Genomic DNA, 17,164 nt, shown 5'->3' with positions numbered 1-17,164 from the left:
TGATTTCTTAAAATTGCAAAAATATGAACAGCATGTGGTTTTGAATGAATTCATATGATTTGTTGGATACTGCATGAAAAGATATGCAGTATCTTTCACAATTGGACTTATATGCATGTGCCCAACATGTCTTTGGATGCCCCTGGTTCTAAAGTGCATTTTCATGGGCTTAAAAGTGAAATCTTCTCCCAAAAGGTTATATGACTTAAATTACATATGAGCTATATATCATAAGTTGGATTCATATTTCTTAAGACATGGATTTACTATAATTTTGGTTTTGCCAGTAAAATTATAATTTATATACATGAACTATTCCCTTCTGTAAATTTATATTCCTTCTACATCTTTGCATTTTAGTGTTTGATCAATTAGATCTTGTTACATATGAAGAAGTAGTAAAACTGCCAGCATTCAAAAGGAAAACACTAGTCCTGTTAGGTAAGTTTGACTGTATAAGTGGCTTTCTTATTTTCATCTTCAAAACATTTTACAATTATTATTAACAATTATCAATTTTAACTTTTTAAAAAATGACATAGGTGCGCATGGTGTTGGGAGAAGACACATAAAGAACACCCTCATCACAAAGCACCCAGACCGGTTTGCATACCCTATTCCACGTAAGCAATTAAGTATATTTTTCCTAGTATTTTTCCAATATTGTAATTTACATATTTTTCTGATAACATAGTAAGAACTGTTCATTATAGGAAATTTGGAAAATTCAGAAAAGAACAAAGAAGAAAATGAGTTAACAGTTAATCCCAACCCCACCCCACCCCCAATAGTTGTTGTTTAGTCACTCAGTCATGTCCGACTCTTTGTGACCCCATGGTGTAGCCCGCCAGGCTCCTCTGTCCATGGGATTTCCCAGGCAAGAATATTGGAGTGGGTTGCCATTTCCTCCACAGGGGATCTTCCTGACCCAGGGATTGAACCCAAAGTCTCCTGCATTAACAGTCAGGTTCTTTACCACTGAGCCACCAGGGAAGTCCTACCACCACCACCCCCCAAATAATAGTGCCATCAATATTTTATTGAATATCCTTCCAGACTTCTCTTAGTGCAAACACATCATGTGTATGTGTGTGTTATCACTGTTATAGTTTAACAAAATTGGGCTCATCCAATCTGTTCATAAACTAATTTTTCCAACAGTATGTCATAAATGTTACCCAGATGAATTATTCTTCAGAAAAATAGGTTTTAATGGTAGTATAGTTTTCTTTGATATAACAATATTTTCCTTAATCAGTACCTAAATTGTTGACTTTTATCACTTTTAAAACACAATGGGCTATCCACTGCTTATTGTAAAGAATTTTAAATCTATAATATTTTTATTCTCCTGATTTTCTCTATCTTATCCTTAATCTCATGTCCTCTTTGCTTCCTCAATTACAAAATGAAGTAATTCCAGGAAGATGAAGAGGATTTAAGGTCATGTGAAGTACTTAGCAGATACTGGATAGATAATAGCCACCTTACTACTCTCATTTTATTATTTTTATTATTACTATTCCAGAGTTTAAAATTTGAATCCCAAAAGCTTTCTCGCAATTAGAGCTTTGTTCAGAGTGGGAAGAGCTAAAGGAGACTGTGTGATGATTGACTCCATCCTGCAGTGCCTTCCAATGCCATGTCAACACCACTGACTTTTCTCTACACCCCAGAGAGTTGTGAGGCTTCATCAGACCACTCTCATCCCAGAACCCTATCTGATTTACTCAAAAAAAAAAAAAAAAAAAAAAGAAATTCACCAAATATTCTTTCAATTGGTACCACTTGAGTTTTCTAGTAAAATACTTCCAAATATTATTTTAATTCTCCTTATGTCTAGACCATGAGTATAGCAAGCTTAGCTAACCTTTCTTCTTGATCACATAAGCAATTGAAATTCTATGTTATTAAATAGCCAATGAACTAGCTTGGTTTTAAAGCATGCTTTGCTGACCCTAATCATGTCTACTTGCCATAATATTTGACCGCAGGTATGTGTATAGCACATAATACAGCGTCAGTGTAGTATGCTGTTTCTTCAGTTTTTTGTGTGCCTGGAGAAAGGGTTCTTCTTTAAACATCCACATTTTGATGTCCATGAGCACTTAGGAGTTGTGCAGTCTAGTTGGAGCAGGAGATGGGGAACTCCCCCTGGGTTTGGACTCATGTACAACAAAGAGTTGCATAAATTTGTCCCTGCTCAAAAAAGCAAAGAAGCGAAAGGAGAAAGAAAACTAAAACTGTTGTTTCTGGCTTATCTAGAAAAACATTTCCTAAAGTGCATTTTGGAGAATGCTGGTCCTGTTAGTATCCCACAGAAGTAGGACTTATGGGCAGATATTTTAGTAAACACTCACTCAGGTCAGGAGTCAGCAGACCTTTTCTGTAAAGGACTAGACAGCAAATATTTGAGGTTTTCAAGGCCATATGGTCTCTGACACAACTGCTCAACTCCGCCATTGTGGCTTGAAAGCAATATGTAAACAAATGAGCATGGCTGTGTTCCAATAGAATTTTATTCACAAGAACAGACAGCAGGCCATGTTTGGCCCACAAGCCATGGTTTGCCAATTCCTGGTTTAGGTCTTTCCTAACTATTATGGCCATGTCTGGCTAAGGTCATTATGTTTCCAATATCCCTTTTGCTGTATTCTAATAGTCTCCTCGTACATGATGCTGTAAACCAGCACTATTCAATAGAATGTTCTCTCGTGAGAGCATTCTATATCTGTGCTGTCCAGTACAGTAGCCACTAGCCACATGTGGGTACTAAACCTCTGAAATGTGGCTAGTAAGACTGAGGAACTGAATTTTTAAACTTTTTTAAATTTTCATTTACTTAAATAACCATTTGGGGTTTTCTATTGTTTAATTCTCCTTTTTCCTTCTCTGAAGACCTAACTGCATTAAAGCATACAGCAAGTTAAGTTAATCCTGGGTCATTTAGTGTCTTTCCCCTGTCATTACCCTTGAAGGGATGAAACAGATCTCATCTACACACGGAAAGTTTCACCAAACCAAACAACTAACCAACTACTATGTTCTGATGTCACCTGAACAAATAGGACTTCTAGAACTGATTTCTACAAAGCTACTGGGGGTGGGAACAGAGGGTGACATATGCTACAGGATCCATGGCTTTTAAGAGAGAATGAGTTCGGGTAGGTCCACTGGGGGCTCCTCTCGTGGCTCAGATGGTAAAGAATCTGCCTGCAATGCAGGAGACCTGGGTTCAGTCCCTGGGTTGGGAAGATCCCCTGGAGAAAGGATAGGATATCCACTCCAGTATTCTTGCCTGGAGAATCCCAATGGACAGAGGAGCCTGACAGGCTACAGTCTATGGGGTCACAAAGAGTCGGATGTGACTGAGCAACTAAGCACAGCATAGCACAGGTCCATTGGGAGCATCGGCTCATACACTCAGCCTCTTAAACCTCTTTTGACCTGTGACTTTGCAGATACAACCAGACCTCCAAAGAAAGATGAAGAAAACGGAAAGAATTATTACTTTGTATCTCATGACCAAATGATGCAAGACATCTCTAATAACGAGTACCTGGAGTACGGCAGCCATGAGGATGCGATGTACGGGACAAAACTGGAGACCATCCGCAAGATCCACGAGCAAGGTCTGATTGCAATACTGGACGTGGAGCCTCAGGTAATGCCCGGCCACCCCTGGCACACCATCATCCTGCCTGCATGCTAAGCTCAGGTTCTGAAATCAAAAAGTGCCATCAGAACATCATGGGTCACATAATAATCTAATAGCAAGCTACAGGAAAGTATCGGCAATGAAGGCACCATGAGTTAACCACCCAAAATGCAAGCTAATCGTTGTGCTCAGACTGCACACAGTGTATCTAAGAAAGAGAAACTGTTCTCTTATGAGATTTATTATACTCAGGTGCTCAATAAGGTGCCTGATCAGGTCTCCAGAAACCCTCCAGTAATCTGACTCAGGATGAGACTCTGGCACTTGGTTAAACACCGCAGCCACCTTTCCTCTCTTGGTACAGCTCACACTAGACCATCAGAGCCTCTGCCAGCATCTTAGGTTAATCACCAGCAAGAAATTCTGACCCTGGGCCCTGGGTCTGATGTGCAGCCCTAGCTTTATGAATGCAAGCACGAGCGAGCCCCAGGTTATGCCAGGTGGAGCAGGGGGTACAGACCCGTGGTGGTTCTCAGCCTCCTCCACCTCTTTACTGAGGGCCAGTGCCTGACCCTGAGCTTAAACTTGAAGGCATATGGAGAACCTGGAGAGGGCTCAGAGAGCTGGACTCAGAGACGATTAGATGATCTGCAGATGCATCCTATGCTGGAAGAAATTGAAATTATTAAACTTGCAAAGGAAAAAGCACAAGGCCTTACATCAAAAATGCTCACAAGCTATTTTTCATCTGAGGACAAACTAACAAGTGGGACTCAAAGCTTAGTAGGAAGGATTTGGGAGTTGTAGACACCCGGGCAGGTTACAGGAGAGGCTTGTGGGTGCCCATGTGACTCTGCGGCCTGCTGTTTCTAAAACCGACCTGTACGGAAAATCCCTTATCACTTATAAGTAGAATCAGTGTACCACCTGCTGAAATGGTAGACCAGCTCTCCTCCAGCAGGCTTTGTCTCACCAGAAGGCTTACTTGGCTACCCCGGGGCAGGGAAGATCCCTGGTCAACGGCCACTGTGTGAGACTTGGGCCCCTAACCATCCCCAAAGAGAGAATGGAACCAGCTTAACCAGGGTTTATGTGACCTGGGGCCTGGAGGCTCAGTTACTTGGCCCCCAGATCCTAACCTCAGGGCCAGGGGGTTCAGCCATTTCCATGTCCCAGCACCTAATGGGGTTCTTGAACTTGGAATCTGGTTAAGGGGCTGGGGAGGAAAGCAACAGTAGGGTGAACACTATACAGCTACTTAACAATGAACTTGGACCTTTAGAGAACTAAATATATGATGTGTAATGTAGATTGATTTTTGTTTAACTACTGATCCCTCCTTACTAGGGATTGGAAAAATCTTCTGGCCAGGGGTGGCTAGAGGCAAAGTCTCAATCCTGGTCCTGGTCTTCGACACCCTGTCCTTGGGTTCCACACTGGTCTTCACCTGAACGTCGTTTTCTGCTGGTAGTAATGTCTCTAGCAGTATGCTGGCTGCAGGGCTCCTCAGACCCCCTCCGCGTTACCTCAGCCCACTTTGCAGGGCTTCCTGCCTCACCTGCTGCCGCTGCCGCCACCGCTGTTGCTGTCGCTGCTACCGCTGCTCCCTTCCTGGCGCCCAGCTTCCCTGTGCCCTCTCCCCTGCCCAGCCCTGCACTGCTCTGCACTGCTGAGCGGGAGACACTTGTCTCGGCCTTACCAGGATGCCCACGTGCGGCACTGGGCACCAGAGCAACCTGTGGCCCGACCTGGGCATTTTCCTTGTTCCCTATCTGCTGGCGGGGCTCACCGCTTTCTTCTCTCCTGCCTCCTTTGTCCCCCTCCTCTCAGAACTGGGGTCTCTCGGGAGAGATAGGGCCCTGGGCTTGGGGATCACGCGGATCCCGCTTCCTTCATCAGTCTGGTTGACCGCTCTGGTCCCAGGCACCGTGACTGTCACATCCAGCGGTCCAGCCACAGGTGCCCAGAGCCTGCACCACCTGGGCTTCGCCCTCAGGCTTCTCTCCCTTCAGCCCACTCACCCCTGCGGCTGGACAGGGCCTGCACCCTGCCTTCAGGATGCCCGTGGCCATGACCAACTTGCTGTCAGGCAGAGCCCCATTGCTTCGGGGAGTCTGTCTCCTTAAGACGTTTTCTCCATGCCCTTTTCCCACCCTGGCCGTCTGATTACCCACTCCATTGTGTGTCACGGACAGTTGGACTCAACCAGCCTGTATTAACTGCTTAGTATGTTCTAAGCATTCTGCCAGGAGCTAAGAATACAAATAAGGCAAGCTGGTAAGGATGAAATTCCTTCCTCAGTGTTCATCAAAAACCATCTATAATGGGAGAAGTGCCAGGTGGCATTTTTACAACTCTCTTCCTTCAGCCACTGCTGACACCCTAGAAGGCCCACACTGGTGTTCAGCTTGTTGTCTGTGCCATATTAACTGACTTTAGACAGTTCAGGCCAAACTGAACACATGTCTAATAATACTGTATAAGATGCTACAGTTCTACTTTAATCCCAAAGGACCATGGTAAAGACTTTAGACAAAAATGAGTAACCTGACTTCTCTTAAAATAATAGGAATAGATTATGTGCCTCTACATTTGCCAAGCAATTAGTTCTTCTACCTAATCCTTGTAACCAGAGATCGAGACATCTGTATCCACTTTTGTAGATGAAGAAATCAAGGCTTAACCTGACTGTCACTTGAACAGTCTTGGTTTGCATTCGGGTTGTTCTTTTAAACAGAAAATCCCAGCCTCCTTTCACTGTAGCATCCTACAGAAGTTAACCCTGATTAATCCTTAAGCTGGTGCACCTTGTATATAGGAGTACAATTTAAATCTTTAACATTTAGAAAAATCTGTAAGGAAGTTAAACCTGAGGAAAGCTGTAGAGCTGATTTCTCATGGAAATAAAGCCATGGCTCAGAAAATAATCTATGTTCCTAATCCCAGAACTCTCATAGCTCCAATGTGTAGTCAAGACAGTTTTAGGAACTTCCCTGGTGGTCCAGTGGTTAAGACTCTGCACTTCCACTGCAGGGGGCAAAGGTTTGATCCCTGGTCAGGGAACTAAGAAATCCCACATGCCACATGATATAACTAAAAAAAAGGCGGGGGGGTGGGGGTGGTGTTTGTTTGGGTTTGTTTTTTTTTTTTTTAATTTTAATTATATTCTGATTTGGCCATTTGCTGCACTGAAGAGTTGCCAGTAACAGAATTGCTGTGGCTTTGCTTTCGCCCACAGAGGGAAAGGTTGTCATCAAGGAGGATGTACAGTCCTATTAGGGATCTGGGCTTAGAAACAAGAGCCAGGTTCTGAACTAGGAGCTGTTACGTGAAGTCAGTTTCTGGGGTCATTGTGTTCTTCTTAAGCCCTTAGATCTTTCTCCAAAATGACTCCGATACTTGCCCTTAAGTAGTTTTTAATTTTGCAAAAACCAGAAAAGTCTTTTGTGTGTGTGTGGTTATCTGGGTCATTAAGATCTTTTTTTTTTTTTTTTTAATATAGAACAGTCTTATGGACTCTGTAGGAGAGGGCGAGGGTGGGATGATTTGGGAGAATGGCATTGAAACATGTATAATATCATATGTGAAACAAATCACCAGTCCAGGTTCGATGCAAAAACCAGTTAAGTCTTAAAGATAGCTGCTGCTTAGATATTTGGTCAAATGAGTTTTTATTCCTTGAGGGTAGTAACCTGAGATTAATTATTGGCCACAGATAAGCCATTAAATCAACTCATCTGCAAAAGAGAAAGAGTTAGCTTTAAATGTTAAATTAATGCTTCATTGCCTGTCTGAATCCAACATATTTTCAGTGGTCTTTCTAGACTCTCCCTTCTTGGGGATTCAGAAAGAGATATTTGCCTATGAATATTAACAAATCTGTGTCTCGTCTTAAAAGTCAAAAAAGAAGAGGGTTTAGAGATCATCTTAAAGCCACCTACTAATGGCCTGACAGAGGGGGATCCTGGTAAAGCAATCCCATTTCCTGCTCCTGAACTTCAGGCAAGCTAAGACTATGCCAGAAAATGGCACCCACTTGAGAGCCCTAAGTAGAGCAGAGTCTGGGGACAGAGGCCTTCAAGAACTGAGGATGTACATGGTGACTGCTGAAGATATGAGGGAGACTAGGCAAGATCTCAGTCAGGATTCGAGGCATCTTAGCATTTTTGAAACTATAGTAATATAGGAGAGAAAGTCAAAGCCATGAGCAGAAGGAGGAAGCAAATATACTAACCACAGAGGCTACTGTAGTTACTGGGATAAACATGAAATGAGGCTCGGAACTTCCTGGCAGCCAGGACAAAAAGGAAAATGTCATGAATCACATAATTCTCATCTAGTGGAAAGTATGTTGGTTCTTTCCTTGGAGTTAACTGCTAACGGAATATATCACCTGATTCTTAGACATAAGAGGCAGTTGGTGGTGTGGTGACTACAGTCTACATTGACGGTCTCATGCAGTAGGTGCTGAACGACCTTCCCGTCTTCATGGTTAAAGACTAAGGATGTGAATGTCTTGTGGCGGTAGTGCTCAGTTGCTCAGTCGTGTCCCAGTCTTTGTGACCCCATGGACCGTAGCCCACCAGGCTCCTCTGTCCATGCGATTCTCCAGGCAAGAATACTGGAGTGGGTTGCCATTCCCTTCTCCAAGGGATCTTCCTGACCCAAGGATCGAACCCATGTCTCCTGCATTGGCAGGCAGATTCTTTACCACTGCGCCACCTGGGAAGCCCGTGAATGCTGCGTAGAGCAGGGTAATCCGCAGGCAGATAACAGTTGCTGAGTTTTCTGGTGTAGTAATAGGATAGCAGACTAGAACTGAAAATACTCAATTAGGTGGCTTTTAGGCTGTGGTCACTGAGTGGAGAAAAGTCCGTTTCACACCAGGGCGGTATTCTCAACTCCATCCGAGGGTTGTGGCTCATGCACATCTATCTGGCACCTCAGGGATGGGAGCAAGGGTAGGGGCTATGCCTTAGTTTGTGCCCATCCAAGTTGTCCAGAAGGTGACTCTGGGTGGGTGTGGAGTGACCAGGAAAACTTATGTCTCAACTGACCCTGGAGTCACCTGATTTATGAGCATAGGAAGGATAGAAAAAAGGCCCCCAATATTAATGATAGAAAGGCCCATTCTAAGCAAAGATCCCTGTTAAGCTCCATTGAGCTATATATGGACTTCTTCATGGTATTTGTTCCTTGCGAAAATCTTCAGTCACAAAAGGCTTTGCAAAGAACTGCCAATTACCTCTTTCAAAAATGAACATATGCAAGTTTGAAGAGGTTTCTCCCACAGGGAATCTGAGCCTGTGACTTTCACAATTAAAGCACGTTTTTTTTTTTTGACAGCACTTTGATGGCAGGCAAAATAATGTGCCGCACTCCCTTACCCCACAAGGAGAAACTGTAACTAAAATTCAGAAACATAATCCTGGAGAAAGTGAACCTTGCACTGAACAGGAAACTCAACACCTTGAGCAGCCAGTTTGCCTCTTCCATGCCTTGATATTCATAGAAGCTGAGAGAGGCTGAGAGAGTCGCTTGAGGCATGAAAACACAATGCCCTCTAGTCAAACCTGCCTCAAAAGGCAAAACAGACTTTGTGTGAATTGTATGTACTACTTTTACATCTTTGCTTGATCAAAAGACAATTTCTGCCAGGTGCCATTTGGGGCAGGAGGGCAACCACTGAATGATACAGCCCTGCCCTCAAGAAGCTTAGCTGGCAGCATCCAGACACTTGTATCTCCATGGTGACGGGCACTACAGGTGCCTAAGTGTGGGTGTGTCAGGAGCAAACCAGGGGGGCGCCTGTCTCCACTCATACCTCACAAAGGATTTGCAGAAGAAAGAACACTCAGCCAAGCAACAGGGAGCGTGGGGAAGGGGGGCCAGGGGATGGAGTGAGTATCCAGGCAGAGGGAGCAAGAAGAGAAAGGCTCACCCTTTGTGGAACTGAAAGCAGTTCAGCAAGGCCTGTCCACAGAGGGGGACAGAAAGGTGAGCGTGGACCAGGCTACATTTCATCCCAAGGCCAAGAAGGAGCTCTTGCAGGGTTTAGAGTGGAGGGGTGATATGAGGAAATTTGTAGTTCCCAAAGATCATTCTAGTGGCAGGGCTTAGTAGGGTTGTGCCATGCCATACTAAGTCACTTCAGTTGTGTCCAATTCTGCGACCCCATGGACTGCAGCCCGCCAGGCTTCTCTGTCCATGGGATTCTCCAGGCAAGAATACTGGAGTGCGTTGCCATGCCCTGCTCTAGGGGACCTTCCCGACCCAGGGATCGAACTCACATCTCTTGCATTGGCAGGCAGGTTCTTTACCACTAGCGCCACCTGGAAAGTCCCGTTAAAACAATCACTCTGTGTGCTAAAGGCTCGCTCTGACCAAGACCAAGATCACGTGGCTAGTAAGGAGCTCTGTGCACGCATGCTCAGTCATGGCCAACTCTCGGCAACCCCATGGACTGTAGCCTGCCAGGCTCCTCTGTCCATGGGACTCTCCAGGCAAGAATACTGGAGTGGGTTGCCATGTCCTTCTCCAGGGGACCTTCCCAACCCAGGGATTGAACCCACGTCTCTTGTGTCTCCTGCATTGGCAGGCGGATTCTTTACCACTGAGCCACCTGGGAATTGGAAAGCAGCCCAAACTGTTACTACAGCAAACCAGGCACTGGGGGTGGGGATGGGGGAGTAGGGATAGGGCAACACAAACAACTGAAAGGCTGTTTAGAAAGCAAACTGTTGATGTATGGCAAAACCAATACAATATTGTAAAGTAATTAGCCTCTAATTAAAATAAATGAATTAAAAAAAGAAAGCAAACTGTGGCTAACAGAATAGACATGTTAGATTCTTAAATAAAGGACAGCAAGATATTTACCCCTGATGCATATGAATTAGTTATATGTCAGTCACTTGTGAATTGTGTGCCTATGTTGGACTTTGTTGCAGGGTGGGGGTGTAACCCCTTGCTTGGGGTCAGGGGAGAGCCCTGTCCTCAGAGGGGAGGGGCAGAAGCACCAACCCCTGACCAGAATCAACTCCCACAGCAGGACGTGCAAACTTTGCAGTATCTCTGTGCAAACTAGTAGCTTGCAGTTAGAGGTTTTGGATGCCTCAGAACAGAACTGAAAGGGGCCTCAGAGGTGCCTCTCCCTTGAACACAGGTGTTATCACAAGCCTGCAAATTACTCACAGTCACATGGCTTCTAGAGCAGCTCCAGGCTCCGTCTCTACATGGGGTCTCCCTTCCCTGTAGAGTCCCAGAATAGGGCGGGGCGGCCTCCCCTGGGACAGCTCAGAAGGCCTGTGTCGGTGTGGACACAGTCACAGTGGTCAGGACTTGCTCTCCCTGTGAGCAATTTGCAGTGTGGCTTGGTGGGCTCTAGATGAGTTCTGAGCCAGCCTGCTGGCCCCCATCTACCCCAAAATGCATTTCCTAAAAACTGAAATGACCAGGTTTGAATGAACAGTAACCAAACATAATCAGTATTCACTTTTCTGCAGAAAAATAATTCAGATCGATTCATGAGATTCCTAAGAAAAATGTCCAGTTTGTCAGCTTTTCTTTTCCGATGGCTACTGTCCACCCCTTGGACAAAAAGAAGTCATATAAGTTATTTATAATATTGGTAAATTTAATAATATCTGGCCAAAAATTTGAATCAAGGGCTTTTCCAGTTGTATCATTTTCTATGGGCTTGTTGGAACACTGCATCGGCTATTTCTAAGTCTCAGTTTTCTTCTTTGTTTACACAGGCACTGAAGGTCCTGAGAACAGCGGAGTTTGCTCCTTTTGTTGTTTTTATTGCCGCACCAACTATCACTCCAGGTTTGAATGAGGTAAGAATTAATCAGTTTGTCCTCTACTCAGCAATCCCGAGTAAGGATGCCTTTGTGTTGCTCGTTCAAGGCCAAAGCCCCATCTCATTAAGACAACTAAGTGAAGCTCTGCTTTGTCCTCCATGCCAGCCATTAAGATTTCCAGAGATCAAGGTCCTCCTTCAGAAGGAGGAATTACACCCCACAGAGAAGTATGGTTTTTCCGAGATCAGAGTCATTAGGCAAATTCAAGCTTGAGCGTCCAGCACAGTCAGCCTTGTCCATGGGCCTGCTCCTGCCCTGTGGGGCTGCCTTCCTGACCACAGCTGTACTGACAGAGCTCGGAGCCAAAGACGGCTTTGCCTAAGGACAACTATGAGGCATCCACCGCCTTGGCTGAGCTGCCCAGGCTCCCTTGAGCAGCCTCCAGTGTAGAACCCATGCAGGACCTCTACCCAGGCCCCTGGAGACTCCCAAACCTAGAAATGAGCTCAGTCCCCTCTCAGGCCTACTCAAGTCAGCAGCCACCATGGAGATGGTGCCTGTGAGGCCCAGCTGTAGCGTCTAGAACCAAGCTGGCTCACATAGCCTGCTACTGCCCAGCTGATGAGAAGGTAGTTATGGCATGTCCAGTAAATATATTGCTGCTGTAGGGTCATTCATACGAGGAAACTCTCTACAAAGTTAATACGGAAGACCATCCCTTCCACAGGGTCTAGAACCCACCAGAATGTTCTTGGCACTGTCTAGTTAACAGTGGCCTAGACTCACCCAAGTCTATGACAGTAAAATCAAAGCTTGGAGATTTTCACCTTAAGGAAAAAAATTAAATATCCAGGCAAGAATACTGGAGTGGGTTGCCATTTCCTTTTCCAGGGTATCTTCCCAACCCAGGGATCAAACCCACGTCTCCTGCATGGCAGGCAGATTCTTTTCCATCTGAGCCACCAGGGAAGTCATCTAGGTTTAAAGAAGATTAAATATCTTGATTTCTATGTCACTCATATTTTCAGTCATTTTTTTAAGTTTCATTTGCAAAAGATGTATTCCTTGGTAAAGTCTACTTTTCCATCTTATTTAATACACAAACATGTTTGAAACTCCATGTTGTGGTTAGCTCTTATCCTTTGGTTACCATGTATTTTTCTTGAATTACCATCTTTGCTTTGTTTTTGTTTTTGCCTTTTTTCCTGCCCTTTTACTAATTTTCCATAGCTGCCAAAATGGTGCAGAAAATTGCCTGTAAGTACCAGCTAGGAGGTGATAAAATACAGCCTTGTTTCCTTTCATAGAATTAGAATGTAGACATTTTGTTCCCACAAATCCTTGCTTTTGCTGTTACAATAAAGGCATTTTGTTTTCACTGAGTTAAACCCTCCTCATGTTAAGTCAAGCCTGCAAACAAGCTGTTGTAGAGGAAGAAACTGACAAATATAACTTCATCTTATAAGATCGTTAAGAGGGAACTTTAAGGGGGGGGGAGAACTACATTAAAAATGTGATGCTCTCAGTCATAAATTTTCTTGAATGTTTTCATCAGCCCAGCTTTCTGAACAAATTATAAGCCCTGTTAGTGGATCTTAAAGCCCAGGACTTTATGTTAGCCCAGGACTACTGTATATTCCAATAGAATCCCCTAGCCTGGAGCACGGCATGATAGGAATTGCTCCTTCTCATACTGGTAGGAAGCACTCCTGTCTTTGGGTGAAGGCATGTTTCCTAAAATGGGGCTTTTGTGTTGTGTTTCTTGTCGAGCCACAGTGAAAATATTATGCTTTTTAAGTGCAAGCAGAAAGTGTGTTGATACAACCTTAGAAGGTAATGATTAACTGAGGTCTTACCTACGCTGAAGTAGTTAATACCTAACATTCAAAGCATGCCACATCCTGCTTTGAAATTCTGGTAGATGACAAAACAGGTTAGGACACTCTCATTTCAGAGTGTCCTGATAGAAAAGGTTGATTTCCCAATTTGTCTGGTGTCTGTCATCCCCACTGCGGTGCTGTGATGGAATCGAGTGTTACTATCTTACCTCAAATCCCCTTGTCAAAGGGTTGCACCACACACCAAGGTTCCCCCAGGAAGAGTCTCTTATAAACAGGTGGGCCTCAGGGAAAAGAGGGGTCCTAAGCCTGCAGTGAGTGCCAACAGCTCCCAAATGATGGCACCACACCTTTCAGAGATGGGTCTCTGTCATCATGGGCCCCCATTTCCTAGTAGATTTCCAATTTAACACTCCTCACATCCTATCACGGCTAGTATTAGCCAGCCAAGCGCTTGCTCTTTTGGTAAGGTTTATTAAGCACTTACTATGTATAAGGCAAATGCCAAGTGCTGGGCACAGCAGGGCAAGTTTGTGCTGTAGTTGGGGAGAGAGATACTAATCAAACAAATAGGCATTGAATTGTATCTATTGATAGATATATATTTCAGAGTCCACCCAACAGCTCACCTACCTAATCAGTTAATTTGACTTACAGAGTTTCCTGGTTTCAAACTTGAACTTCCCCATTAAAAGCTCATTATAACAAGATCTGCACCATGAAGATGCAGAGGCAGACTTTCTGGTGGCCCTTAAGAGATCCTCATCTTGAAAGAACTGCCCTCCTGAGGCTTTCTGGGGCTCACGGCAGAAGTTTAGGGAAAGTCTTTACTGCAGCAAAGAGTTGAGTAGCTGCTTCTCCTTCAGAGTTTTTTCTGTAAGAGATATGAGGACCTACAAACAGTGATGTTTGGCCATTTCCAATGCAGACCACCTTGAAGGGATTCATCGGGTGTCAGTTGCTTTTGTATCTGGGATATGGCCTCATTTCATCCATTACTGGTAACATCCAAAAAGATTTTGCCTCTGGCATACCCACTGCTAGTGAGTGAAGGCAATGCATTATATATGTAATTGAATTCCGGGAACATGGCAGAAAAATTCAACTTCGTTTGTTGTCCAGAGGCAGGGGCTTCTTGGGGCAAACACAGCTGGGATCCGGGGCTCGGTGCAAGCAAGAGCAGAGGACCAAGGAAAGGGGATGCAGGGCTCTGACCTCACCCCCGCCCCCGAAGCCCCCTCCACTCGGCCAAACAGGAGAGTGGTTTGAGATGAGGCAGGCCTGGGTCAGGGGGATGAGCACAGAGCAGCTGACTCTGACAGTCAGTCTCGGCTGACTCCAGACGGGCACAGTTCCGCCAGAGCAGGGTCCTGTGTTTGCTGAGGAGTGTTGTGTCCTGGTCCATCCAGGTTGGCATAGAGGCCCTGTTGCATAGTGAGCAGTCACGGTTATAAGCCGTCATTCTGTGACCCTGCCATCCTGGGGGCCATCATCTCCTCTGTCACAAAGCGGCCTCGGCCCCACACTCAGATGTGTCCCATCACGGGCGGGCCTCAACTGTTTCTGACACCGGGACAGACAGAAATGTAGCCCGAGGAAACCATCTTGGTTGACTTCTCTCTCCTCTTTGCTTCTCCCTCCTCCCACGCCCACCCCTTCCTCCATCCCCTCACCATTTAGGATGAATCTCTTCAGCGTCTGCAGAAGGAGTCTGACATCTTACAGAGAACATACGCACACTACTTCGATCTCACAATTATCAACAATGAAATCGACGAGACAATCAGACATTTGGAGGAAGCCGTGGAGCACGTGTGCACAGCCCCGCAGTGGGTCCCCGTCTCCTGGGTCTATTAGGCCCCCTCTCCCAGATATCCTCTGCATAACTGGGAGCACCTCACACGTGGAAAAGCCTCTTTGTTATCGGCCTTGTGTCAGCAGGTCGTGGTCCCTAGAGACTACCTAGTTGTAGTGTGACCTACATTTATAATTATTGTCATGTCCGAATAGATAGGAGGAGAAAAACAATTACACACTAATTTAAAGAGACAGTATCTTTTTTAATCAGTTCTCCTAAACTTTAATAAAATGTATCTTTAAATGTATGTATTATTCAATCCTTTGGAATGTTATATTTTTGGAAATCATAGCTTTTTATTTCCAAGGCCCCTAAAAACTGCACAAAATAGATGCTGCTTTCTATAATCTATTTTAATAATAATAAACAATGATTCTGTTACCTTGACTGGGGTTGGAACACTACATTCTTTTTAGAGTCTGATTTTATGGATTGGAATATCTTTCTTTCCTTTATTTATTTGAAATAATCAGTCTAGTGATTACAAAACTCATGAATTTTTAAAGGCCTTTTTTTCCTCTTTTTTTTTAGAATAGTATTTTTTTTAAGTCCTTTATGTAACATCCAGATAATGTGATACTGTCTCTTTGAAGCACCCTGTAAACCTTTTAGAGATTTGAAGTTGGGTCTTGACTCTTAATGCATGTGGACAGTCGCGAGCGTTATGCTGTCGGTGTGTCTGTGTTGGACAAAACAATCTGTAATCTACAACAAAGTACATTCCGTTCACGGGGCACACCCAGGGGAATAAGAATAAAATGCTATTATGACTAAGTTGTAAACCTATGCACATCCCTTGCATTTCGGGCAACTTTATAAAAAAAAAACAAACAAAAGAAACTGATTTTTATTAATAATAACCATGTAGTGAAATGTGTTTGTAATTTTGTCTCAATTTAATTTGTTGTAAGGTGGGAGGGGGAATTGCTGGTTTCACCATTTCAGATCTGTGTTGTCTGAGAGTATTAACATTTTAATTAAGCAAAGAAATGAGGATTTTTAATATGTATGTAATTGTTTTAAAGCACCCATTTTAAGAGAATATACTGTGCAATGAAGAAACCAGTTTAGGCATTTGCTATAAACTGAATTATTCCAAAAGAATAATCTATAACAGCCCTGTAAATTCCTTTAAAATGATAACAGGACAGTTTGACCAATTTTTTTTTAAATATACTTCCTTTTATGTGTTCAATAATTAAATGCCTTTGGGTCCTTCATTTCATCATAGATTTGTTCAGGTTTACAAGGTGATGACCTTTTAGATTTTATAATCCTTTAGATGCTCATTGAACCATCGAAGGCCTAGGAATGACTATCAGTTGGCAGGACAACAAAATACTCTGCCAGAGCACAGCTGGGACCTCGTCTGCTCCCAGAACACAGTGCACCCGAGGGCCACTCATGTGCTGGAGGCAACATGAGGTTTCTCCTTCCTCTTGCTATATCCCTTGGCACAGGAGAATCATGTCCTTGTTGCATCAGAGACATTAACCATCCCATCACCCTTCTGTGAGGTCACATTCTTTCAATACAGGTGAGTCAGGCTGGCGGTTTTCTCGCTTTTTGCCAGAGGTCAGTGGCAGATTTTTCCATTCGAGTGTCAGTGGTTCTATTAACCTGAGATCCTTGAAAAAAATACCATCGAGTTTCCTTCTTGTAGGTTAGATGGCCTCATTGCTTTGTGCCTCGGCAGGACATGCAGGATGTGTTCTGAGCAGAACAGCTCCTCTTGAAGGACCACACAGAGAAGGCCTTTGTATACTCTTGAGGGTGTCGCCCTCCCCTCCCCCTACTCTTACCGAACAATGCTGGGTTTTCCTCTGATGTTGTCCTTTGTCGGTGACCCAATGAGTATACAGCTTACAAAGTGCTAAGTAAACTGCTTCCATTGGGGTCCCACCTCAGGGTGACCAAACCACTAAACCAGAGACACCCTGGATGGAGGGAGAAACCCCGAGAGCTGTTTGGGGCTGCGATGGGACTGACTGCAATCTGAGCGACA

At 44.3% G+C, this 17,164-nt stretch overlaps 1 protein-coding gene and 1 non-coding gene across 2 annotated transcripts in view; both read left to right on the top strand.

Moving 5' to 3' along the window:
• The window catches only part of CASK (calcium/calmodulin dependent serine protein kinase), a gene marked incomplete in the record, with an annotated part of 361,613 nt that extends 345,256 nt beyond the window's left edge, over nt 1–16,357 (top strand). Inside the window, 5 exon segments of the mRNA XM_045164543.1 lie at nt 361–441; nt 543–623; nt 3,462–3,664; nt 11,416–11,499; nt 14,982–16,357. Coding sequence (XP_045020478.1) covers nt 361–441; nt 543–623; nt 3,462–3,664; nt 11,416–11,499; nt 14,982–15,158 — 626 coding nt within the window.
• Nucleotides 6,649–6,721, top strand: TRNAG-UCC. The gene has a single exon. It is a non-coding gene; the product is annotated as a tRNA-Gly (tRNA).
• Nucleotides 16,358–17,164: the final 807 nt, after the last annotated feature.

Source organism: Bubalus bubalis, chromosome X (genome assembly GCF_019923935.1).
Source record: "Bubalus bubalis isolate 160015118507 breed Murrah chromosome X, NDDB_SH_1, whole genome shotgun sequence".
Lineage (NCBI taxonomy): Eukaryota > Metazoa > Chordata > Mammalia > Artiodactyla > Bovidae > Bubalus > Bubalus bubalis.
This window is presented reverse-complemented; position numbering and strand designations above follow the sequence as displayed.